Source organism: Dendropsophus ebraccatus, chromosome 3 (genome assembly GCF_027789765.1).
Source record: "Dendropsophus ebraccatus isolate aDenEbr1 chromosome 3, aDenEbr1.pat, whole genome shotgun sequence".
In the NCBI taxonomy this organism is placed as follows: domain Eukaryota; kingdom Metazoa; phylum Chordata; class Amphibia; order Anura; family Hylidae; genus Dendropsophus; species Dendropsophus ebraccatus.
The window spans coordinates 42152420-42178878 of record NC_091456.1 but is presented as its reverse complement, the minus strand read 5'-3'; the positions used below and the strand labels follow the sequence as shown (position 1 = coordinate 42178878).

The following is a 26459-nucleotide window of genomic DNA, read 5'->3' as shown; positions in this document are numbered from 1 at the left end:
AAATAGGAAACACATTAATATTTTATTTGCAATATTTATATGCTTTAGAATTTTGAAATGATTTAGCATTTTTTCTTTGGAAGAATAAATATTTAAAAGCTTACATTAAAATAACACAATATGTTAAAACTGAGCAACGGTAAATAACAGACAGTAATTATAGAGAAAACAAATCCACTGGACCTTAATCACCTTTATTATAGGGGTACTCCAGTGGGGGGGCACTTTTTTACTGGGACCAGCGGCGGGTCCCGCATTGTGACGCTCCGGTGCCCGGTTCCCGGACGCTTCCGGGTGTCTGACGCGGGCCCGAGGCGTGACGTCTCAGGTCCGCTCAGCCACTTAGTGAAGGAGGCGGGATCCGTTTCAAGTCCGCTCAGATTCCGCCTCCTTCACTGAGTGGCTGAGCGGACCTGAGACGTCACGTCTCGGGCCCGCGTCAGACACCCAGAAGCGTCCGGAACCGGGCACCGGAGCGCCGCAAAGTGGGACTCGCCGCTGGAACCGGGACGGACGTCTTTTTCCTCTGCCACCTTCTCCCCGGTCGCAGTAAAAAAGTGCCCCCCCCCCACTGTAGTACCCCTTTAACTGTAGTGTTGCTAGCTAATGAATAGAGATGAGTGAATAGAAATGAGTGAGCCTTCCAAAACTTGGACCAGGTAAATCCATAGTGTATGGAGTTAAGTGGTGAGACATAGGTTTTTGCCTTTTTAAATTTTTTTTGACAAACATATATCTGAAAGTACAACAACATTTACTGTGCAGTCCAATGGACCAAGTAGATGGTAATGGATGCACGCAGGAAACCCATAGTCCCTGGTGTGGGTAACATTCTTTTTAAAAAAATTTTTATTAAATGTTTCAAATAAGAATAACAATACAACAGGTGCCGGGTAGGCGCGGATCACAGTTCACATAACCTAACGTGTAAGCAACACAACTAATGGTAAATATGCACGCATTATATTTCATAAGTATAGCAAATAACAAAAAAGGGTGAGGAAACAACACAAAACTCCCCTGAATGTCAGTGATTTGGTAAAATAAAATGTAGGGCGCGGGATAACACCTGAAACAACATGAAACCGGGGGAAGAGGAAGAAGAGGGAAAGAGGGGAGAAGAGAAAGAACAGGAGGAAAAAGAGCAAGAAAAAGAGAGATAGAGAAAAAAAAGTCACCCACCAGGAAGGGAAGGAAAGGGAGGTTAGAGGGGGTCTTCCATCTCACTTAGATGACATGAGAAGAGATTTGTATTTGCTTGTGTTGTTAAATTGGTCCCAGTTGGACCAGATGCGGAAGAAGTGAGAGGAGCGGTCATGCAATTGTGCCATGAGGTCTTTCATTCGCTTGATATCCTCAACCTTGCATATCCACATAGAGATACTGGGAGGCTCCGGGTTTCACCACAATGCCGATATACATGATCATGCGGCGTTAATCAGGTGTATTCTGTGCACAAGATGCAATAAATTTGCCATTCGGACACTATTCATGGATGCTGTAGGAGCTTCTTTTGCTACATAGTAAGTTGACACATATCTCATCACTGCTTCTTTTATATGTTATACAAAGCATGGGCTCCTTTTAAAATAATAGGAGCCCCTGCTTCTCTACTTACAGTTCACTGAGAACACTTGCTAGGCTGGGAGCAGATTACTCGATCTAGAGAGTGTAGGTGTGTAAGGTAAATTACCTCTTTCGGGCTTAGACCCGCCTTCCTCTTGATGATATCATTGTCACAAAATGGCTGCCACAGAGCAGCCTGGGGTCAACAGTCATTAGGTAAGAATGAGTTTACTTCACTTCCTGGTGGGGAGGTTGAGGGAGGAAATGATAGGGAAGAGGGGCAGATAGGTGATTGAAGCATATTATAAAGTTATATAATGTAATGTGTTTCAATTACTGGGAAAAAGCTTTTCGCTGGAGTACATCTTTAAGAGAGTGGTAAAACTTCTTCAAGACAATTCCCCATAAGTTTGGATTTACCACTACTGGATGCAGATACACCGAGACTTTACAAAGATTTCCTACTTTCTTGCAGGGGTTGTCAAGTTTGTCTGATAAACAGAAGGCAAAGGATCAATAGCTTTTGCTGTGGAATATAAAGTTACAATAGGTGGAGTTCCCTTTACGATAGGTAATGTAATTTCTGAGTAGTAATGTTCTGTTTCCATTTCTTGAAATTCCGTAGGATATAAAGATGGTTTTACTGGATTCTTCAGATTGTGACCTGAATGCAAGTCAGACTCAGCCGCCTTCAGGAGGAAAAACAGAACATGTTAAATGGATGTTGCATAGTCCACAGAAACCCGAATGTCAAGGCACTCACCACAGCTTCTTAATCAAGTTCGCTTGCTTTATTCACATATAACACGGATACATAGATGCAGACAGGTGAACGGGCGACAGCCTGTTTCACGTGCTTAACTCGCACGCTTCCTCTCGGCCCTGACGTCACTACGTTACACAGTCCTTTTAAAGACATACTAATTACTACATAATACACACATCTAAAAAATGCACATAACTTGTTTAAAAGAACATAGAACGTTACATAATTTACAGCAATGTTACCAATAAGTAATAACCATGTAGATCGGAGCGATCATTCAGACCCAATGGTCCGAGTGCTTCCGTCTTTAAGATCAGCTCAGTTTCCTTTTTAATCAGCCTATTGTCCCTACCGCCCCCTGCTGGAGAGTTCTTAACCTGCAGTAAACCCATAAAGCGCAGTTCAGACGGATTACGGTGGTAATCTGGTCTGAACTGCGCTTTATGGGTTTACTGCAGGTTAAGAACTCTTCAGCAGGGGGGCGGTAGGGACAATAGGCTGATTAAAAAGGAAACTGAGCTGATCTTAAAGACGGAAGCACTCGGACCATTGGGTCTGAATGATCGCTCCGATCTACATGGTTATTACTAATTGGTAACATTGCTGTAAATTATGTAACGTTTTATGTTCTTTTAAACAAGTTATGTGCATTTTTTAGATGTGTGTATTATGTAGTAATTAGTATGTCTTTAAAAGGACTGTGTAACGTAGTGACGTCAGGGCCGAGAGGAAGCGTGCGAGTTAAGCACGTGAAACAGGCTGTCGCCCGTTCACCTGTCTGCATCTATGTATCCGTGTTATATGTGAATAAAGCAAGCAAACTTGATTAAGAAGCTGTGGTGAGTGCCTTGACATTCGGGTTTCTGTGGACTATGCTATATGAAGAGTGTTGGGTCAATTGAGCACCACCAGCTGAACCGGGTCTGAGTACGTGGCCACATAGTGCGGTTGTTCCCTCCAACAGGTAGTGCCGTATGTCTATCTTACATTGAATTTAAATGGATGTTAGTGTAAGATAGATTTTTTTTTTGCAGTATGTTGTATGTTTACGTTATTCCTTTGTTCTTCTGGGTAATGCTTGTATGTTATGTCTTGGCAGTAGCCAGGTGCATTAAAGGGGAACGCTGGCAAAACATTTTTTCTTTCAAATCAACTGGCATCAGAAAGTTGTATAGATTTGTAATTTACCTCCATTTAAAAAAAGAAAACCTCCAGTCTTCCAGTACTTATCATCTGCTGTATGTCCTACAGGAAGTGGAGTTTTCTTTCCAGTCTGACACAGTGCTCTCTGCTGTCATCTCTCTCCATGACAGGAACGTTCTAGAGCAGGAGAGGTTTTCTATGGGGATTTGCTGCTGCTCTGGACAGTTCCTGTCATGGACAGAAGTAGCAGCAGAGAGCACTTTGTCAGACTGGAAAGAATACACCACTTCCTGCAGGACATACAGCAGCTGATAAGTTCTGGAAGACTTGAGATTTTTAAATAGAAGTAAATTACCTGTCTAGATAACTTTCTGAAACCAGTTGATTTGAAATTTAAAAAAAAATCACCAGAGTTCCCTTTTACTAGATAGACAGCAGGTATCTCAATACGTTATCGGCAAGACAGAATACAGATAAAACCTGTCTACTTTTTCAAGTGTGCACATCACAAGTGTGAATTGTACTGAAACAAATTTGGCACACAAGTTACTTGTGCATGCATTTTGGCTTCAAGTTTGTAAATTGTGGTTTCCCTTACGTCCCATTGGCATCACAACATATGGGGTAAATTCGCCCCTGCGAGCCCCTGGGACGAAGGAATATTTAATGAAAAAATAACAATTAAATTTTAATCCCCTCCTCCATGAGGTATAAATAGGCTCCACCTCCCCCTAGACCTCAGTCTTTTTTTACTTCGTTGCTGTTAGCCCTAGGGGACTTTGTCCCTCCTCCGTTTTTATGCTTTGTTAACCTGTTGCATTCAGGTTTTCTCTCCAGGTAATGATTGCTGGGATGCCGCTGGAGCCGGTGTCCAGGTAGTATCCTGATATTTGCTTCTGCAGGTCTTAGCTTTTAAGTTTTTCTTACCTGGTGCGTCTTGGAACGCACTCTGCGTGTCACCCGAGCCGCTGGCTTTTCTTCCATTTGCGTTCGACTGTGGAACGCATCGGCGCTGCGTGCGTCTCAGCACTGCGGCATCAGCGCCATGTCACTTCCAGGGGCCGGCAGCGGCGCGCGCTCTCTGCATGCTGGATTAGCTGTGTGTTCAAGGCAGAAGGTAAGCTGTTGCTACCTCTAGGTCTGGCTGTCTTCCTCTGGAAGGATTTTCTGTGGCTCATTTGGATCTAATAGAAAACATCTGAGTGCAAAGTGCTGTGATCTCTCTTCTATATACTTAAAAGTAAGTGTTGCTGCCACCTAGTGTCTCTTTCCGATATCACTCTAGCCAGGCTAGTGGTTTATATGTATTGTAATACATTGATTATTTGCAGATGTCTGAAATGGAGACCAGTCCTGCTGCTGGCAAAAGACCTTCTAAGGAAGCACTTCATGTGCCGAGTGTGAGACTTCACTACCTGACGGCTATGGATACCGTAGGAGGATCATTTTTTCCAGATAAGATTCATCCTTTCTTTCATAAAAATATTTATGAATGCCTAAAAATATTTATAATGCCTAAGTACGCTGTCCTTCATGCAGACCTAAACCTATGAGGAGCCTGATGTTCAGGAGGTAGTTGTATGGGTCAAGGACTATGTGCAAAAGACTTTAGCGGCTAATGAGAATCGCCGCCCGTGTCCTAAGTTAAAGACCAAATGGAGCATTTCTCTCTCTACTCCCAGCCTTTGAGTATATTACTTTATGGCTGTAGGATTATGGTCATTTTCAGTTTTACTGTGATTGATGAAGTTAGGTCATCATCTTCTTCTGAAACCTCTTCTACTTCTGAAGATGAGAAAGAATTATTCAAGGGGTATTTCACAGCTGATAGAATTCACAAGCTCTGCTAAGCTGTGCAAGCTGAAATACACCCTGAGGAAATAGAAGAGGATAGGATTGGTCCTCCTCAAAAAAGCCTAGGGCTTTTTCTGTGGGAGAGACTTCATTGTCTATGTTACAGGCGGAATGGAAGGAACCGGAAGAGGCTCCGGGTTTGAGCAAGAGGTTTAAGACCTTATATGTTCTCAAGGAAGAACAATGTAAGGACTGGATTGAGCCTCCAAAGGTGGACCCGGCCATAGCCAAACGGTCAAAATGTACTGTGCTGCCTGCGGAGGACGGATCCAATCTTAAGGATCCGATGGATAGAAGGGTGGAGGTAGCCCTCAAGAGATCATATACGGCAGCGGCAGCCCAAGGGGCAGTCTCCATTTCTTCTTTGAGGTTTCTAGAAGCCTAAGAAGATGGCTGACCAAGGTCCAGGAAAATTTGGAAGGTAGAGCTAACAGGGACAAGGTCCTTCGCTCCTTAAAAAAGGTCATTATGGCCATTGACTTCCTCTGCGATGATGCATCTCAGGGAACCAGGTTAGCGTAAAAAAACTAGTACGCTCTCAACCGCTGCCGAAGGGCGCTATGGTTAAAACCCTGGGTTGGAGATGCTAACTCCAAAATTCAGCTCTGTAATATGGAGTTCCAGCCAGGTAGGCTGTTTGGCTGTAAGCTGGATAAATTAATGGAGGAATTGTCTGACAAGGAGGGGAAGTCCCTACCATTGTCCTATAAGAGCGGTGATTCCTTACGCAGAGCAAAATCTCCTCAGCGAGGCAAAGGGAGATACCAGTACAGAGGTCGAGGAAGAAACTATTCCAGAAGAGGTTCCGGGAAGCAGCAGAATAAGGACACCAACAAGAAACCAGACTTCTGACGCAGAAGCTGTCCAGTGGGAACACGTCTGAGTTTGTTTCTCCCTGCCTGGGAAGAATTAAGAAAACTCACTGGGTGTTAAATATTATTCAAAATGGTTATGTCCTTCATTTATCATCTCTTCCTCCTCCAAGATTTCTTTTGTCAAGAAATCTTAAGCCAGAAAGACACTTAGTCCTAGAGACGGAAATTCTTTACCTCCTTTCCATTGAGGCTCTAGAGGATGTTCCTCTATCCGAGATCGGTCAGGGAGTTTACTCCCCAGTGTTACTAGTGCTGAAGCCATCCGGAAATTGGAGGCTTATTATAGATTTGCGATATCTAAACAGGTGCATCGTAAAGAAGACGTTCCACATGGAGAACATAAGATCGGTAAAATCTATCCTCCAGGAGGGAGATTTTATGGTCACCATAGATCTACCGGATGCATATCTTCATGTACCGATTCTGAAGGCTCACAGGAGAGCCTTCGCCATCCAAATCCAGGGGAGGTAAGACACTTACAATTCAAAGTCCTTCCATCTGGAAAACCTCCGCACCCTTTGTTTTCACTAAGGTAGTGTCACCATGATGGTTCGCTTCCGTTTACAGGGGATAAAGTTATCCCTTACCTGGACGATTGGTTGATTATGACTCAGACTCAGGATCTTCTGAGAGTTCAGTTGAACTATGTCCAGGACATACTTCAACAATTAGGTTGGCTTATCAACATAGAGAAATCAGACTTAATTCCTAATTCCTTCTCGTCAGGTATCCATAAGAACATAAATGCGCTTTCTAGGGCTCCTTACCTCAGCTGCGGACGCGGTGCCATGGGCGTTATGGCACATGAGATTTCTTCAGAGAGAAGCACTAACAGTATGGAACCGAGGACTGAAGGACTTGGATGCGATGATGTTCTATCGACTCAAACAAGACATTCTCTAATGTGGTGGAGACAAGTCAAACATGGAGTTTTATTTTCAGAACCACACTGGATAACCATCACGACAGATGCTTCAGGAACAGGTTGGGGAGCTCATCTGACAGTCATCACGACTGCAGGATCTTGGAGTCAACAGGAATCCGCTCTGCCCTCCAACGTGAGGGAGCTCAGAGCGATTTACCTAGCTCTTCTTCATTTTTCTCCTCCTATTTTACAGAGAGCAGTCAGAATCCGGATGAACGACATGACCTGTGTGGCGTACCTAAACAGGGAGGTACCAGATCCCCTTCTCTCCTCAGGGAAGTAGAGAAGATTTTTCTGTTAGGCAGAAACCAGAATAACCAGACTCTCTGCGATTCATATCAGGGTTGTCGACAATATATTGGCGGATTGAGTCGAGGCCTGACATTACCGGGGGAATGGTCTCTCTCAAGGAGAGTGTTCATTCAGTTAACCCAGAGGTGGGGGCTTCTTCAGAGAGACCTCATGGCATCAGCAAGCAATGCCAAACTGAGGAATTTCTGTTCCCTTTACAGGGCAGACAATCCCACGGTATTGGACTCAATGACAATACCATGGACATACCAGCTGGCGTATATCTTTCCTCCCATAGCCATGATTCCCAGAGTTTGACTAAGATCAGTCTAGATCAGTCGTCAGTAATAATAATAACTCCCTTCTGGCCGAAGGGGTCATGGTTCACCCTGCCCATGAATATGAGCAGAGGGGAATTTTGGAGATTACCTCTGCATCCGGATCTAATATTCCAGGGTCAACATCTGTGCAGAAATCTTTCCAGCCTCAGCTTGACAGCTTGGAGACTGAGAGGACCGTATTGGACTCTAGTTTTTCTGAGAAGGTATAGTATACTCTTTCTCACGCTCGTAGTAGCACTACAAATAAATCTTATGCACGTATTTGGAAGATTTTCAAGATTGGTGTGCAAGCAGGAGTATTGATGGACTTAAACCTTCTACTCCACAGTCATTGGAGTTTTTACAGGAAGGCTTCTATAAAGGATTAAAACCTAGTTCCATCAAGGTGCAGATAGCAGCTCTCTCTGCACACCTAAACTCACGTTTCTTTCAGATCTTGGAGGTAAAGAATTTTGTTAAGGCTAGACTAGGCCTAACCTGGTAAAGCAGGTAGACCCATGGGACTTATCATTTCTGTTGAGACGCCTGTGTCTTCCTCCCTTTAAGCCTTGGGAGGAAGTAAACTTCAAGTTAACATTGAAAGTTTCTCTTTTACTAGCCATTACCTCTGCTAAGAGAGTTGGAGAACTTCAAGCCCTTGGCTCCGCACCTCCATACGTGATTTTTTCCCAAGACAAAGTTATCCTTAGGTTCCTTCCAGGATTCCTGCCTATGGTGGCTTCATTTGCCAACATCAACCAGCCAATAGTATTGCCTGTATTTTCTCCTACTGGATCATCTAAAGAAGACTTGGATCTTTCTTTATTAGACGTATCCAGAGCTATCAAGATCTATCTACATAGAGTAGGTGATTTTCGTAAAGACGAGAATTTCTTTATCCCTTTCGCAGGAAAGAACAAGGGGAGAAAGGCTTCAAAACCTTCAATATTCAGATGGATCTGTGACTCCATTGCCTTATGTTACTCCTCTGCTGATCTGGATCCACCAGAATTTACCAGGGCTCACTCTACTAGAGCTGTGGCCTCCACTTGGGCAGAGCGTGCCGCTGTGCCACTTGAGGACATATGCCAGGCAGCTACCTGGTCGTCTTTGACTACCTTTGTGAGATATTTCAGGCTGGATACTTCTTTTCTTGTCAAGAACAACCTTTGCAAGATCTGTTCTTAATGCGGACGTAATAAATAACCCGCCCATTGGGGATAATGCTTGCTAATTCCCCATATGTTGTGATGCCAATGGGACGTAAGGGAAGCTAAAATTATTATGTTAATTTGTTTTCCCTAAGACCCATTGGCATCACAAGACTCCCTCCCTGTGTTTTATGTTTCTTTATAATTAGACTGAGGTCTAGGGGGAGGTGGAGCCTATTTATACCTCATGGAGGAGGGGATTAAAATTTAATTGTTATTTTTTCATTAAATATTCCTTCGTCCCAGGGGCTCGCAGGGGCGAATTTACCCCATATGTTGTGATGCCAATGGGTCTTAGGGAAAACAAATTAACATAATAATTTTAGCATCTTCCTGTATTATTATTTAGGAAGTTTTGGTCATTCCTTAGCACAGGTAGTCTCAACAAAACTACAATTAAAGGAGCTAGATCACTACTTGTATTACAAACAAATCTGGGCATGAACTGTGTAAAACTTAACACAACTCAAACCTATTATACAAATAACCTCAATCTATGCCATATCTCTATAACTATATCTATATTTACATAGCTGGGCTTTTGGGTCCTGAGGGAACACCCCCTGGTCTTTTGAAGTTAATTTTCATAAAAATAAAAGACAATTATCTCAGTGCTTGAGGGCTCAATCTGTAAGAGCAATATGTATCTAAAATCAGACTGAGAGGCCCTTTGCAACCGTGCACTTAAATTTAACCACCTAAAACCCTGTGACAGGTCCGCTTTAATACCTGTGACAGATGTACCTGCTGAACACTTGTTCCAGAAGCATCTGCAAATCTTTGTTTTGTTTTAATCATATCACCACATAAATAACATTTTATATTAAAAGGTGTACTTTGGAGAAAAAAAATAATGTTTTTAACTGCTAATGGAAAGTTACACAGATTTGTAAATTACTTCTATTTAAAAATCTCAAATCTTTCACGACTTATCAGCTGCTATATATCCTACAAAAAAAGGGGTGTATTCTATCCAGGCTGACAGGGTTCTCTCTGCTGCCACATCTGTTTCCTCATAAAAAACAGCTTTCGAATTGGACAGTTCCTGTCATGGACAGAGGTGGCAGCAGAGAACACCCTTTCAGATCAGAATGGAAATTGGAAAATTTTCTCTGGCATACCCCTTTAACTACACAAGTTGTTTTGATTGTGGAGATGTCATATAATTTTTTTCTGTTTAACTTTTTTGTTTTAAATTAACCTTTGACTGCTTCTATAATAACAACAGTACTCCTTCATGCACTTACAGGAAGCTCAACCACCGATCCTTCTTTTTTCCCTAGATAATTAAAGGAAAAGATAGTTAAAAAAACGAAATACAATTCCATTGAACTTCTTGTAGATTCCACTGTGGAAAATAGGGGGATATTTATCAAGATGCGTCCCTCAAGATGTCTGAGCCAGACGCAGGGCCAGCCGGCTTTACTAAGAGGTTTACCATTTCGCGTGACGTAAATTCGGAAGAAAATGTGTACGAGTACAAAGACTATTATCAGGATTAAGCCTCCACCAAAAATATATGTCAGACTCTGAGCCTTCGAGTGACCTAAAGAAAGATAAACTCAAGTCACTTTAAAGTAGAACTGTCATTTTAAACAATTGCAGAAATTAATTGTTCAAACGATTATAAGAAACTCTGTATTAGATGTTTTTAGGCAAAAGAGCTTCCTTCTGTACTAACAAGATTGCCCCCAGGGGAAAGCCACTGACAACAGAGTGAGCATGGGCATACACTGACCATTCAAGACTATGGTAGGAGGATGGGCTGATGGGGATGATTGAGCAGGAAGTGCTGATAAGCCTGCAAAAAGGATGCAGACTTTCTGGCCAGGGAAAACGCAGGATTCACAAGTCAGACTACCCAGCACTTATATGGGAACTTCTGAAGCTTTTCTATAATAAGGTAGGATTGCAGGATGTTGTTTTTAGTGTGTATACAGTTCAGAGAAGAAGGCACAGAGGCTAGTCTACATCCACACTGCAGCTGAGCCTAGGGACAGCAGACACAGAGGTGTAGTTTTTTAGGGTGGTAACCGAGGGGGGTGGTATACAGTAGCATACCTCTCAACTTAGGTTAGAGCAAAGAGAAGATTCACATCAACCTGCCATGCCTTCATAACCCCCCACCCCCCCTCCGCATGCACACACATAGCCACCCTCCCATAGCCATGCCCAAACACTTCTCCCACCGCTGTTTACACAGTCATAGGGAAGCACCACAAGCTGATTTTTTTTGCAGCAGATGTAGCAAAAGCCAGAAGTTAACATTCTTTCTGAGTCTGCAACTGGTTTTGGCTCATTTCCTCTGCCGAAAATCTCTTTAATTTCTGCAACATGTGTTATAGACATAAGTCACCAACAAATGAGAAAATGTATGAATATCAGATATTATAGAATCATATCCCTTTTGTTTCCTTTTCTTAACTTGATTGACTATGTCTTTGTTAACCCCTTCCTAATGTCTTTTTCAGCTGTACTATGTAAGGGTATGTGTACACTATGTGGATCACCCGCAGCGGATTTCGCAGCTTGTCTACACTCACAGCCGTGTGCATTTCCGCCCATGCTATAGACTCCATTCTATGGTCGGGAGGATTCCACCGTCCGTCCAAACAATAAACAGGTGGAGTCGAGCTGCGGAATCCACCGTGGGTGATCCATGCGGATTTCCTAGTGTGCCCATACCCTAACTAGGTAACATTAGCTTCTGCATCTGATCACAGGTCAATCCTATCTTCTCTCAGTTATTTTATCCCACAGACAGATATTTAAAACGAGAAAAAACAAACAATTGTCCACATTACAGAAAATCTGTCAGCTGAAATTAATCTTCCAAGCTGATGACATTTTACCTCCATTCTAGTGACTGGCGGAGGGCTTTACAGTTGGACCTTCACCAATCACCTAGTTATCCTCTATCCTGTGTAATTGTAACAATACCACTTTAACAGCAATAATTTTGTCAGCCTGTCACCTGAAGTTAGGAGGATGTCCTATATTCAAGGGACATGCTGACAACAAGTGGTTATGTGGTGCACTAGCTTTTGATCCCCGGTGATGTTGTGTCAGAGGATCAGACGGTCACTTACTAGATGGTAGTGTGTGATGCCACTCTGGTGGCGGTTGGCCAAGATACAGCCGGACCTTAGGGAGTTACTTTGTGACGCCAGTGCCAGGGAGGCACACAGATTTGGTGGCACACCTGCTTTTAGTTTAGGAGGCTGGCTGTACCCTTTTACCCTGTGGACAGTGTCCTGTCGGGCTTCTATGGGGTTGCTGGGGATAGTGTAATCACGGATGGCCAGAGTGGTGTAGTGACCCTCTCGGACTATCGGAACTGCCACCCACAGAAAGTGGAAATGTCCCAAGACTGTAGTGTATACTGTGTCGGTGTGGGGTGAAGAATCACGGAGGCTCTTTAGCATAAATAAGCTAGGTTTTACTTGAAAGGTACTTGTGTGCAGCAAGACATACAGCTGTGCATTGACAAGATAAGTTACCCTTGACAGTTCCCTTGATAAAGCACTAAATAATACACTTGATAATACAATAACCAGTTCTGCAACAGGAATAAAGTGAGGAATACAGTTGTGCAGAATGAGTAGCGTGTTGATGGTACAAAGAAGCAGAGTAGCAGAGAGGAGGATGTTGTGAGAGTCTCAACCCAAGTAGTACTGTGCTCTGCTGGGATGCTGGAGGAAGAAGAAGAGAATACTTGTGCCCGTGTATTGACTTTTGAGTCCTCACACCACCTTATGCCCACTAAATTTGGGAGAGCATTTTACATGCAATTTAACCTGAAGCAAAACTGTGTACACCTTAGATATTTTCTTTCTAAGATTATTAGGTTGCTACCCCGCACTCAGTACACTCTAAAGCATTGATGGTACACAGTGGTGAACAGTCCAGGATGGTAGGGACAGTGTGCTGCCAAACAAGATCTGTGCACACAGTAATGCCATGCCATAAACAGTATATGAAAAAGATGGAAAAAAACAATGCTAATGCAGAGTACAGGAACATATGTGCCACTGCTGAGTGTCTGTACTGTCAGTAGGTACTCAGGTAATATTTTATCTATATTTTCCATGTAAACTTTTCCAGGCTGTTATACTCACTTTTGGCCACAAGATGCCGCCACTGAGTATTATTGTAAAATAAGGAAACATTGGCTTCTATGTAATGGAGTTTTTTTTTTTTTGGCCTTTTTTTCAGCTGTGTTTTTTTCAGCTCAAAAGTTAGGATTGTACAAAAAGTCTAATTAGGACTGAACTAGCTTTCAATCCACTGATTTTTCACAGTAACTAGTGTGGTCCCACTTCTATTTTTATGTAATATATCTTTGTTACCTTGAAGGGGGCAAGATATCAGCTGTGAGAGAGCTAATATCTATCTATCTATCTATCTATCTATCTATCTATCTATCTATCTATCTATCTATATATATATATATCTCTTTCTCTGTCGGTGCTTTTACCTCATAACAAAACAGGATCCCTCTCCTCTGCTCTCCTTTCCCTCACAGCACACACACTGACTGGGCTCTCCACACTACATCTTTCTATGCCCTTCCTCTCTTTCCCAGCATACACAGCACACATCTGCCTGTTAACTCCTTCACTACTGGACAACTACCAATGTTGTTTGCTGGCACCACTGGCACTCTCCAACTGCCAGACAGAGGTCATTAATTAACCCTTCACAGTAACAGCCAAACTTACCCTGGGCCACATAGACTACAAAGAAGGAACAGCTCCACATTACTAAGGAAGAATTATATATAGTTTAGGGGAAATTTATTAAGACTGGTGTACCCATAAAGCGGTCTTACATAAAGCCTTGCCCCCATGCCCCACGCTGGATTTTAAAATTTTTATCTCTAGAGTAAATTCAAAATTAATGTAATTATTTAAGTACTTAATTAAATTAATATTTTAGAGCACGTTCACACTATGCAATCTGCGCAGATAACTTCCGTTGGATTCCGTGCACGCTCCCACTTGAACATGTGCCCATAGTCTTCATTCTGTGTTCAGGCAGATTGCGCCATCCGCCCAAAGAATTGACAGGTTTTTTTGGGGGGGAGCGCAGGGGGTGATCGCACTGAATCCGCCGGATTTTGTAGTCTGAATGTGCCCTTACTCTGGAGTTAGAGGCACATACTTCTCAGTAAATTTGGCGGATCTGGGGCTGTCATGTGGCCTGCCTTCTAACAGGTATAAATCTTTATAAATCCTCCCCACATTGCCAGTGTGTAAACCAGAAATTTGTGTCTTTTTGCTGATATACGCCAGGCATACTGTTGATAATCCCCCCTTGGGTAAATCCTGCTCAAGCCTAAGCAAAGGCAGCCTGGACCTCTGTTTTAGAAATCAACCTCCATCTTGGTATCATCAGTGAACTTCAGTAGAGAGTCAATGCTGTTACAACGTATCACTCTGCACCTGGTTCTTATTGCAAAATACCACAAAGTGCACCCAAACACCCCCAGCCAGGACATGCACATAGGGAGGGCCTTACAGATATTACAGTAAATATAGAAATAGTATAGTCTACTCACTTGCTGAACGGGTGACTTTATTGTTCTGTGTAGGAGAGAATGTCTCTGTACTGCTTGTCTTGCTTGTCTTGTCAGGTGCCAATGTCTCTTGAATTATTGTGGTGACTGTAGCTTGTGATGTTAAAACTGAAAAAAAAGAAAAAAGAGAAAAGTTTTCATTTCCCGCACACGCCTAATAGTAATAAAAAAAATAATAATAATAATCTTTATCATTATCTTTATTTCTATAGCACCAACATATTCTGCAGCACTTTACACATGTATCCATTTGTTTAAAGAGACCTATCTCAGGGTAGCATAAACTAGTGACAGAGAAGCTAAACAGAATGATGTATCACTTACATTGTTCTGTGCAGCTGATTCGGAGATTTCCTCCTGAACAACATGGACAATAAGTAGTCTTCTCCATGATGTGCATGAGCCCAGTAGTCCTCGATATTCATGAGAAGCAGAAAACTCTGCCAGTTATCTATCCATGCTGTGTATAGTCAGTCAATTGTTAATCAGCAGCTGGAGGGCGGCGGAGGGGTGTGGTAAGAATCATATTCTTCTGCATATTAGGAGAACGGCTGAACAAAAAAATACAAGTAATACACCGATCTGTTTCTGTCATTTCTGTCACTAGTTTATGCTGCCCGTGAAATAAACCTAGTGACATGTTACCTTTAAGGTTTACAAATTTTTGATAGGACAACCGTTACAGCAATATTCCTAATTTTTTGTGTCCAAAAGATTAATAAGGAGTTATAGTTTGTTAGGGCTCATACACAATATAACTGATTTGTGTTTTGTAGGGATCCATTATACTGTATACTGCTAGTAGAATGCAATAGGCATATACCGTGCATCAGTTTTTATTGTGGAGACACAGTTTTTCTTTCTCAAAGTTTTTCACAGTTTCTCAAGCATATTTACAAACCATTTTATGTAGATATTCCCACCAAGAAATAACTGATCTGCAGGGAATAGAAGATAGTAAGGACAGTATGCACGCAATGCACTGATTAGCTGTCAGTGACCCGGGAGCTGAAGAAGCAAGCTGGAGCGTGGGCAGGTAATGTATTAGCGTCTTCAAGCGCCTGACTTGCGGCAGACAATAAGTTAATAAGGCAACGGGATTGCATGGATTGAAAATTCGCTGTGAGAATTCAGAGACCCTAGAGAATAACTGTCAGAGCTGTTCCTAGGGCCGGACAAGCCGGGCCACCACACGAGGCGCCCACAACTAGGGGGTGCCCGACAGTGCCCGGCTCCAGATCCCCTGTCTAGAGCGACCTTTAGCTGTGCCTATGCCTTTAAGACACAGCTAAAGGGAACAGCACGCAGGGGCAGAGACTTAGGTGCTTCCTGTGCAGGCAGCCTCTGTATGTAAGGCTGGCTGTCTACACCAGAAGCTAAAAGAGAATGGACTCAGCCAGGGGAGGAGCTGTATGGAGCAGGGTGAGAGGTGAGTAGCTGATTGCTTGTTTTATTATTTCTTACTTTGGGGGCTAATGAAGAGGGGGGTGGGGGGAATCCTGCACAGCAGAGAGGGAGCCAACAGCACCGGGTATGTCCCGGTAAGACCCGCCTTGTGATGAAAAGCCCCGCCCCCGATGCCGAAGTTCACAGGTCACCCACTTTCCCAGCATCTGGTATGTCAGTGTAGTGGAGGTCACCCAGCTTTTCCAGCATCCTGTATGTCAGTATAATGGAGGTCACCCTGCTTTCCCAGTATCCTGTAGTCAGTGTAATGAAGGTCACCCAGCTTTCCCAGCATCTTATTCTCAGTATGATGGGGGCCACTCAGCTTTCCAGCAATGTTCTAGTAAGTATAATGAAGGTCACCCAGCTTTCCCAGCATCCTGTATGTCATTGTAATGGGGGTCACGGTGGTGAAATACTGGCTCACGTCTTGTGCACCACATCTCTTTTTCTGCTATGTACAACAAATGGAGCATGGGTAAAAGGTGACATGGTATAGTGACTTTTTACATGTATTTATTATGTGCGACTGTGGATTCCCTATGCAAAATCCATACATTATCTCAAATATGGTCACTGGCATTCCACATCTCATCTTATTAGAAGACAAATATTGTAACAATACCAAGAGGCAGGACATGAAGTGACACACAATGTAGGTGAATAGGAGTGCTAATCCCTACAGCAATTTTAAAATAGCATCTGCCACATCTGTATGTCACCATACTACCTGTATTACCACATATGTTCCATACACATTTTAGTAGGTGAATGATGGTTAAACACTTACCTGATACATTCACAGTTATATATCCACTAGCTGGTGAAGGGATCAATTTTCCATGTACATCTAGGCAGTAATTACAAGAATATCCCCCAGCAATCTCTTTCTCAGACGTAGAGATGACATATGTATTTTCTTCTCCCTCCTTTAAAGGTTGAATATTTCCCTTCTTGTAAAACGCAATTCTCCTTACCCCCCTGTTCTTGGGATGAGAACATACTAGGGTGACTGACTCGCCCATGCTGTACACAGAACGGGAAGGCTCCAGATGAATAGCTGGAGACGGTAATTTGTCTGCAAAAAATATTAGCACTTATGAGTAAAAAACATAAACCATGAATCCATAGTCTAGGGACGTACATATATGTTGTATGCACTCATAAATTTACTTTTTAACCCCTTAATGACCCAGTAGATTTTGGCCTAAGTGACCAGGGCTATTTTCATTTTTTGCACTTTCCTCCACGCTTTTAAAAACTGTGAAGCTCTTTCTCTTCAATTTTTCCATCTACATGGCCATGTAAGGGATACTTTTTTTTATTTTTTTAGAAACAAGTGTACTTTGTAAAGGCGCCTTTTGATCTATCATAACATGTATGACGGAACCCCCAAAATATTATTTTATTTATTATTTATTATTAAAATTGCAAAGAAAAAGTAATTTCTTAACTTGGTGGGGGGGGGGGGGGATGTTTCCTGTGTCTACATAATGCACTTTACAGTAAAACTGACATGGTATCTTAATTCTACACGTCAGTCCAAACACATCAACATGCATGTTTAAAGGGAACTGATCAGCTGATACAGTTCTCTCCAGCACTGAACAGAGCTGCTGTGCAGCTCACGACACGTAACAGCAACGGCTGCAGCAGTAGCTTAAATATGCAGAAAAATAAGTTTTAGTCTGCCAAGCAAGGCATGGAGAGGTGCGGCAACTAGTTATCTTGGCGGAGAGCCAGTGACTAGTCCGTTAGTGACCAGATGGAGCTTCATCTACTATGAGCTGCAGGTGGCCGCCAGTGAGCTGTGGGGGGTGTGGCGGAAGTCAGGGGGAGCTGTGGGCGGCCACCGGTGAGCTCTGAGGGGGCGGCAGTCAGGGGGAGCTGCGGGGGAGGGAGGTGGGTCAGTCAGAGGAGCACCTTAGAGGGGGCCACACAGTGATCAGTGGGGGGGCTGCTGGCTGAGTGGGAGACAGAGCGTGCCATACAGTGATCATTAGTGGCCTCCTTCACCTGTCCTCAGTAACTTCAGTGGGCAGGGTTAGAAGCCATAACCCAACCCATTGAAGAGACGGAGGACACGTGATCCTGACATGGAGGGTGGGGTCCAGGAGCAGGGAGTGGTGTTGGGTTTGACTGAGTTTTGATGATTTTATGTGATCAGAGGTGGTGAGTGTGCCTAGATAACAGCAAAACTGTGCAGAATCCATAATGATTTTTTATTTTTTTTTTGTTTACCCCTTTAAATGTATGCAATGCCGAATAAAAAAACATAAAATTATATTTTAACATATAAAAAAATAGTTTTTTTCTCCTTTGTTATGTTTTGAATTAAAATAAATCCTCACCAGAAAAGAACAATGAAACTTCATTACTTCTAGGAGATGAATGATGACCAGTCCAGTAATCACAGGCATAGATCCCTATATCAGAATATTCCATGCCGTAGATCTTATACATGTTTGTGTTGTCGTTTTCTATATATTTAGAGTTCTTATAGAAGGAAAAGTGAAAACGTCTGTATTTTCCCTGGGTCTCACAAGTCAGGGTCACTGTTTCTCCTTCATAGTAGACTGGATAATCAGGGGATTGTCTGAGGATTGGAGGGGGAACGTCTTCTGAAAGAGAGATTAATTGGTTTGTCTTAAGGAATTGACCAAACATGAGAATTTAATCTCTATCTATCTATCTATCTATCTATCTATCTATCTATCTATCTATCTATATCAGTTAAACAGCCCTAAAATTATGATTGGTTTACATGTAGCACCTGGGACACTGACCAAGACTAGGAACCGAATTGTGTAACACCTATAATTTCCAGGACCAGCTTCACTGCATCACCACAGTTATTAGGTCCCCAAATACCCACTATTAACAATCAATACAACTACAGCTGTATTCAGTACCCCAAAAATGTATAAATAAATATATGACCAAATATAGAGGAATAACATCTGCATTTAAGCAATATATACAATATCCCGACAATATGGTCTCCCACCTCCCAGGTCTTGTTTTTAATCTTGTTTTGTCTTGTGATGAATTAAAATAAAGATTTGTTATTCTTCTATATTTGGTCATACATTTATTTATACTTTTTGGGGTACTGAATATCGCTGTAGGTGTATAGGAACAGAATTATCTCTGGAGTCTCAGCTAACAGTCCTTCATTAATGTTAACAACCTATGAATGCATCAATATTCAGTAACATATGAAAGCTCAATAGATCATACTGTACATTATATTTTCCCAGATTTCCTAAATAAAGGAAGAAGTTTATACATATACAAGTACATCAAAATTTCACAAATGTAATACTTATACAATAATAAAAGCCTCACTAGGATAGGGATCATAGCAGCAATATAGCTTTGACTCCCATCAAAGTACTTAATGCAATTCTTGAGGAAGGCGAAGTTTTGGGAATTGTTATTTCCCTTGCATTCCATTGGCATCACAACAATACGGGTATTATCGCCCCTGTGAGCCCCTGGGACGAAGGAATATTTAATGAAAACATAAGAAACTTTAATAATTTTTCAATAAACCCTCCCACAGGAAGTATAAATAGTCCCTCCTCCCCACCATCATCAGGATAAAATTAATAAAGGACCCTTGGGTCATCAGCATTATCCAGTATGTTTACGTGCTTCCTTTATCGACGTTTCCTCCCCCAAGATTTCTTCTCTCCCGTCTTCTAGGTTCAGCAAGACAGCCAATTTTAGAAGAAGAAGTCCTTCACCTCCTGGACATCAAGGCTCTGGAGGAGGTTCCTCTCTCAGAAATCGGACTAGGAATCTATTCTCTGATTTTTCTCGTACCCAAGCCATCAGGAAAGTGGAGGACTATTATGGATCTGCGATACTTAAACAGGTTCATGGTAAAGAAACAGTTCCGGATGGATAATATAAGATCCGTAAAGAACATCCTCCAGGAGGAAGACTTTATGATTTCGATAGACCTGCAGGACGCCTACTTTCACATTCCCATTCTGCTTGCACACAGAAAATTTTTGGGGATTGCCGTTCACCTACAAGGAAGGGTAAGACACCTTCAGTTCAGAGTTCTTCCATTCGGCATAACATCAGCCCCCTTTGTATCCACAAAGGTGGTCTCGTCTATGATGGTCCTGTTTAGACTTCAGGGAATAAAGATTATTCCCTATCTAGACGACTGGTTGATTATGGCCCAGACTCAGACTCTTCTGAGTTCTCAACTGAATTATGTCTTGGACATTCTTCAGCAGTTGGGTTGGATAATCAATCTAGAGAAGTCGGATCTGACACCATCCATAGATTTATCACAGATGAAGCTGTTCCTCTCACCTCCCAGGTTAATACGCATACAGAGGGGCGCTCAATTTCTGATTCCTCCGCGCCAAGTTTCGATTCGGACCCTGATGAGATATCTAGGGCTTCTATCATCGGCCGCAGACCCAGTCCCGTGGGCATTGTGGCACATGCGATACCTTCAGAAGGAAGTTCTGACAGTCTGGAATCGAGAGATAGAACATCTAGAGACACTTCATGTACTGTCCAGAAGAACCCGCCAATCTCTAACCTGGTGGAGACAGGTCAAACATGGGGCCGACATAGTGGAACCACAATGGATAATGATCACCACGGATGCGTCAGGCTCAGGTTGGGGAGCGCATCTGGAAGAGATGACTGTATCAGGCACTTGGAACAACCAAGAAGCAGCTCTCCCATCCAATGTACGGGAACTAAGAGCTATATATCTAGCCCTTCTTCATTTTTCTCAGAAATCACTACAGATGGCTGTCAGAATCCGAACGGACAACATTGCCTGTGTTGCATATATCAACAAGCAGAGAGGTACGAAATCTCCCCTACTTCTCAGAGAAGTAGAACATATCTTCAATTGGGCAGAACCCAGAATAACGAAACTGACCGCACTTCATATAAGAGGCGTCCACAACACATTGGCAGACCGTCTGAGCCGAGGAATGAGGATTCCAGGGAAATGGTCGCTTTCAAGGAAAGTGTTTATCCAGTTAACCCAAAGGTGGGGACATCCTCAGATAGATCTTATGGCAAACAATGCCAAACTACTCGGCAAACAATCCGACGGTGGTGGATGCGATGTCAATCCAGTGGAAATTCCAGCTGGCCTACATCTTTCCGCCGATCTCAATGATTCCCAGGGTTCTGCTGAAGATCAGGCAGGATCAAGCGTCAGTCATCATGATCACGCCCTTTTGGCCGAAAAGGTCGTGGTTTGCCCTGCTCATGATATTGAGCAGAGGCGAATTCTGGAAGCTCCCACTACTACCAGATTTGATATCCCAGGGTCATCATCTTTGCCAGGACCTTCCCAGCCTCAACCTCACGGCCTGGAGGTTGAAGGGTCTTTATTAGGACCAGAAAAATTTTCTGACAGGGTCCTGCAAACTTTATCTCATGCTCGTAGTCATTCAACCAATCTATCTTATGCTCGTATATGGAGAATTTTCCAATCCTGGTGTGATTCTAAAGGTTTGAATGCAGCTAAACCTTCTTCTCCTCAACTCCTGGAATTTTTCCAGGAAGGATTTTACAAGGGCTTAACACCCGGCTCTATCAAGGTTCAAATTGTGGCCTTATCAGCTCATCTAAAGTGCAGACTTTTCCAGATATCTGAAGTGAAGAGCTTTGTTAAAGCTATCACGAGATTGAGACCAAGAGTGAACAGGCATATTGACTCCTGGGATCTGTCATTTGTTCTGCAGCAGTTATGTCTTCCTCCATTTGAACCACTAGAGATAGTGGACTTGAAATTTCTCACTTTGAAGTGCACTCTTCTTCTAGCAGTAACTTTGGCCAAACGGGTAGGAGAGCTTCAAGCTCTTGGATCAACCTCTCCATACATTGTATTCGCGGAAGACAAGGTCACTCTTAGATTTTTTGCCGGGATTTATCCCAAAAGTGGCTTCATTCGTTAACATCAATGAGCCGATCGTCCTTCCAGTATACTCACCATCAGATCCATCCCAACAAGAGATAGATCTTTCCCTACTGGACGTGCCTAGAACTCTAAAGATTTATTTAGACAGAATGGGTGCTTTGAGAAAGGAAGAAAACCTACTGATTCTGTTTACAGGGAAAAACAAAGGAAAGAAGGCTTCCAAACCATCCATTTCCAGGTGGATTTGTGAAGCCATTGAGTTATGCTACTCCTCAGCTGGTAAATCTCCACCATCTTTTACCAGAGCCCAATCTACCAGGGCTGTCGCCTCTAGTTGGGCAGAAAGATCGTTGGTCTGTCAAGCTGCCTCATGGTCATCTACTTCTACATTTGTTAAGCATTACAGGCTGGATGCTAACCTTTCTACCAGAACAGCATTTGCCAAATCAGTGCTTAATGCCGCTGTTCTGAATGTCCCGCCCTTAGGGTATGGTACTTGCTAATTCCCCTATCGTTGTGATGCCAATGGGACGCAAGGGAAGCAAAAATTATAATGTTAATTTGTTTTCCCTAAGGCCCATTGACATCACAAGTCTCCCTATCCTTGTTTTTTCTTGTTTATTGACTGATGATGGTGGGGAGGAGGGACTGTTTATACTTCCTGTGGGAGGGGTTTATTGAAAAATTATTAAAGTTTCTTATGTTTTCATTAAATATTCCTTCGTTCCAGGGGCTCGCAGGGGCAATAATACCCCTATCGTTGTGATGCCAATGGGACTTAGGGAAAACAAATTAACATAATTTTTGCATATCATTCATATGAATTAACCAACAATTTGCATCCAAACCACAGTAATTTTTTCTTTCACGTCTATAAATGGCCTGAGAGGTTTTCGTTCTGTATTACATTTTCTATTATTGGTGTTATGGGAACTTCTCTGTAATTCTGATACCAGCTACCAGCATTAAAGGGGATGGCCACTTTATAGTAAAATAGGTCTGTACAAAGTATTAGTAAGTGTACTCACTGTATATACTGACAGCAGCTCCCTGTGTACCTCATAGAGCTAATATCAGACTCCTCCTCCTCCAGGCTGGGCTTCCCTGCTCTGTTTTGTTTCAGTCCATAAAATGGCCGACATGGAGGAGCATGTGACCAGGCCCTGTTCCCTGTGTCCTCTATAGACATATACAGGCTCAGTGGTGGACACTGGGGGCGGGGCCTGGTCACATGCTCCTCCATGTCAGCAATCTTATGGACCAAAACACCACAGAGCAGGGCAGCACAGCCTGGAGGAAGAGACACAGGGAGCTGCTGTCAGTATATACAGTGAGTACACAGGGAGCTGCTGTCAGTATATACAGTACACCTATTAATACTGTACACTGAGCAATTTTACTAAAAAGTGGCCAACCCCTTTAACTTCCTAAAAGTGATTTTCAGGCAGATGAATAACTATATTTTTTTTCATTCCAAGCATTACACATATTATGATTTTATCTTTTATATTTAATATGAAATTGCCTACCACTGCTGCTCACGAGGACACCCATTAGAAGTCCAGCTGAAACAGAGAGATTATTTTATTTATACACAATCTGGGCTACTATATTTCTACACACAGGATAGGGGATAAGTATCTCTAGAATGGGACCCAACTCTATAAACACCCCACGCCATCCATTCACTCTCATATAAAGTGACTGGCTTCCTTTATGCTGCATTTACACGGAGCGATAATTCGCCCGATCATACAAATAACGATTTCCATGTAACGATTTTTTAAAATAATGATTAGCGTTTAGACGGAACGATATATCGTACAGAAAAATCGTTTTGCGATCGCTTAAGCCTATCTCGCACATAGGTTAAATCGGTGAATGACTGTTTACACGGAACGATCTGCAAATTTTTTGCGAGCGACAAACGACGATTTAAGAACACGTTTAAAGATCAAAATTAACGATTTCTCGCTCGTCGTTTGATTGTTTGCTGCGTTTACACGTATGATTATCATTCGAATTCGATCGTTATTGTGCAAATTCAAACGATAATCGTTCCGTGTAAACGCAGCATAAGGAGCCCCTATAGAGAATGAATAAAGAAGCGGTATGAATGTACAACACGCAACTACATTTAAAACAAAGATTCAGGACCCCATTCTTGAAATTGTGGAGGTCCCAGCAGTCAAACCCCTCACGATCTGACACTTATCCCATATCCTGTTAATAGTGGATGTGGAATTTTAACTCTGAATTCCCCTTTACTCTAATTCAACCATCACCATAACCATTACTGTAAAACGAGAATGTTACTTACCCAAGAGAATGTGTATCTTCATTGCACTGTGATAACCTGAGATGGGAGGTAGAAAAAGATTTAGGTTATCAAGTTTCTGAATGTCGATAAAATTATGTTTATATTCTGTAGACAATCTGTGGTGCTATGCATTTAATTTAAGGACCCCCCCCCCCCCTTTTTTTTCCTGATCACCTTTTTACCTGCACTCAGAGGACAACTAATGTGCTTATAGGCAGAGCTAGGACTGGATTCAGCACCCAACAGAATCAGGCCAATGGTAGGCCCATTAAAAGAGCAACGAGATACTGCTGCTCTGTTCCCTACATTAATTGCTGTAATGGTGGGTTTACACAGGCAGATTTATCTGACAGATTTTTGAAGCCAAAGCCAGGAACAGACCATAAACAGGGAATGGGTCATAAAGGAAAGACTGAGATTTCTCCTCTTTTCAAATCCATTCCTGGCTTTGGCTTCCAAAATCTGTCAGATAAATCTGCCTGTGTAAACTCCCCATAAGACTGGACTGCAGGGGAATCAATACGGGTCACCAATGCATTCTTACCTCTTGTGTCAATCCTCCAGCAGTGTTGAGGGGATGCCTCTTCCCTGTAAACCTTGTCTATGGTAGGCAGACTTCGTATGGTAGAGTTCCGTGCCATTCAGAAAAAGATATGAAGGTGGATCACAGGAAGTGGGGTGGGGTTTAGCTTGTGCTAGGTACAGAAGGCTATAAACCTACAGAAAAATATAAGCTGAAACCCAAAAATATAATCAAATCACTCCTTATTAATCATAGATAGGAGTACCATATACAGTGGTGCCTTGGATTATGAGCATAATTTGTTTTGGGACCGTGCTTGTAATTCAAATCACTCTTAAACCAAAACAAATTTTCCCATAAGAAAATTGGTTCCCCGTCCCCAAAATAATGATTTATTTTTCTGAATCACATGACAGCAATGTGGAAGGGGTGTGTGTTCAACATGGACCAATCAGGAAGTGAGAATCACAGAGCTGTGCAGGAGGACAGTGACAGAAACTTTTCTATACAGCAGTGTGATTGGCTGAGTGTAAGTGCAGGCACAATATAGCAGCAGTGTGTACAGTTGAGGGTGAGTGCAGGCACATTATAGCAGCAGTGTGTATAGCTGAGTGTAAGTGCAGGCACATTATAGCAGGAATGGAGAGGATGGGAAACACAAGGGCTGACAGACTGCAGAGAGCATGAAAGAATTAGCAGGGTATATGTGGGCACATAAATACAGCACTCTCTGCCTGGCGAGAGAAGGGTTACAGCTATAAAAAGATTACCTCCACAGTCCTGTCCCCTGATGCGAGCCCCAACCTGAAGTGGATCTGCTATGATTTGGAAGGTGAGGGAGACTTCCTGGGTCAGAGTGTAGAGCTGTAGACCCCGCTGTGCAGACCTTGCCCCTCCACCACTCCCCCTGCCACCCAGTACAGGGAGCTCTTAAACCAAAGCAGTGCTCCTAAACCAAGTTAAAATTTTAAAAAAACGTGAGATCTTATTGCAAAATACTCTCAATCCAAGTTACTCTTAAACCAAGGTACCACTGTAATAAAAAATAGATCAATCAGAACTGCTAATGGCATAACACATGGGCAACCAGGTACAGTATATAGTTTCCACAGAAACAAACAGTAAATCACTCCTCCACACAGGGGCGTAGCTAATGTCCCTTGGACCCTGGTGCAAGAGTTCAACTTGGGCCCCCCCCCCCTTGTTTCTCGACCAAGCGATGCGATACATAGATAATAGCTAGAGGCAGATATTACCAATAATACCAGTATATAGGAAATATTATCACCATACATATTACCGCCATACTGTTACTAACCAAATCCTGTATACTGAGACCAATATTGCCAATAATACCAGTATACAAGGGGGAAATATTACCACCACAACCACTACCATCACCACCATATTGTTACTGACCAAATCTAGTATACTAAGACCAATAAAACACAGTACCAGATTACAAGTAACAAATACCACCACATACTGACTAACAACACCACATACTGACTAACACCACCGCATACTGACTAACATCCACTGTACACAGATCACCATCACCTCATCCAGTTATACAGAGGCAGACCCATCTCTACACAGGTTCTGTACACCATATACATTACAGTGCAGTTATATCAGGTGAGTCACAGGAGACGTCTTCTCTAATTGGAGTTCTTTCCTTTTCATCTTCTCCTCCATCCGTCCTGGGCCGTCATGAGAACTTCTCCGAG

General features: G+C 42.6%; 1 protein-coding gene across 3 annotated transcripts; it reads right to left on the bottom strand.

Annotated features, from left to right (window-relative positions):
- Positions 1–892: 892 nt before the first annotated feature.
- Positions 893–26450, bottom strand: LOC138787058 (platelet glycoprotein VI-like). 3 transcript variants are annotated; one of them, XM_069964178.1, is made up of 11 exons: positions 26377–26450; positions 25500–25678; positions 24751–24940; positions 24207–24242; positions 23416–23451; positions 18327–18596; positions 16766–17053; positions 14512–14637; positions 10390–10497; positions 10199–10230; positions 893–2255 (listed from the first exon to the last, which is right to left on the bottom strand). In XM_069964178.1, the coding sequence occupies exons 3-11, from the start codon at positions 24845–24847 to the stop codon at positions 2028–2030; spliced, it is 1221 nt and encodes a 406-aa protein (XP_069820279.1). In that variant the 5' UTR covers positions 24848–24940; positions 25500–25678; positions 26377–26450; the 3' UTR covers positions 893–2027. The 3 variants fall into 3 exon arrangements, with proteins under 3 accessions (XP_069820279.1, XP_069820281.1, XP_069820280.1); XM_069964180.1 differs by lacking the exon at positions 10390–10497; XM_069964179.1 differs by lacking the exon at positions 25500–25678 and having other exon boundaries at positions 26377–26419.
- Positions 26451–26459: the final 9 nt, after the last annotated feature.

What these genes read in the sequence shown, in the direction of transcription:
- LOC138787058 (XM_069964178.1), bottom strand. Translation starts at nt 24,847, where the DNA reads ATGGCACGGAACTCTACCATACGAAGTCTGCCTACCATAGACAAGGTT. An exon ending in TGTCCTCGTGAGCAGCAGTG is followed by an intron (nt 18,597 to 23,415) that starts GTAGGCAATTTC and finishes TCTCTCTTTCAG; the next exon opens with AAGACGTTCCCCCTCCAATC. An exon ending in AGTTTCATTGTTCTTTTCTG is followed by an intron (nt 17,054 to 18,326) that starts GTGAGGATTTAT and finishes TATTTTTTGCAG; the next exon opens with ACAAATTACCGTCTCCAGCT.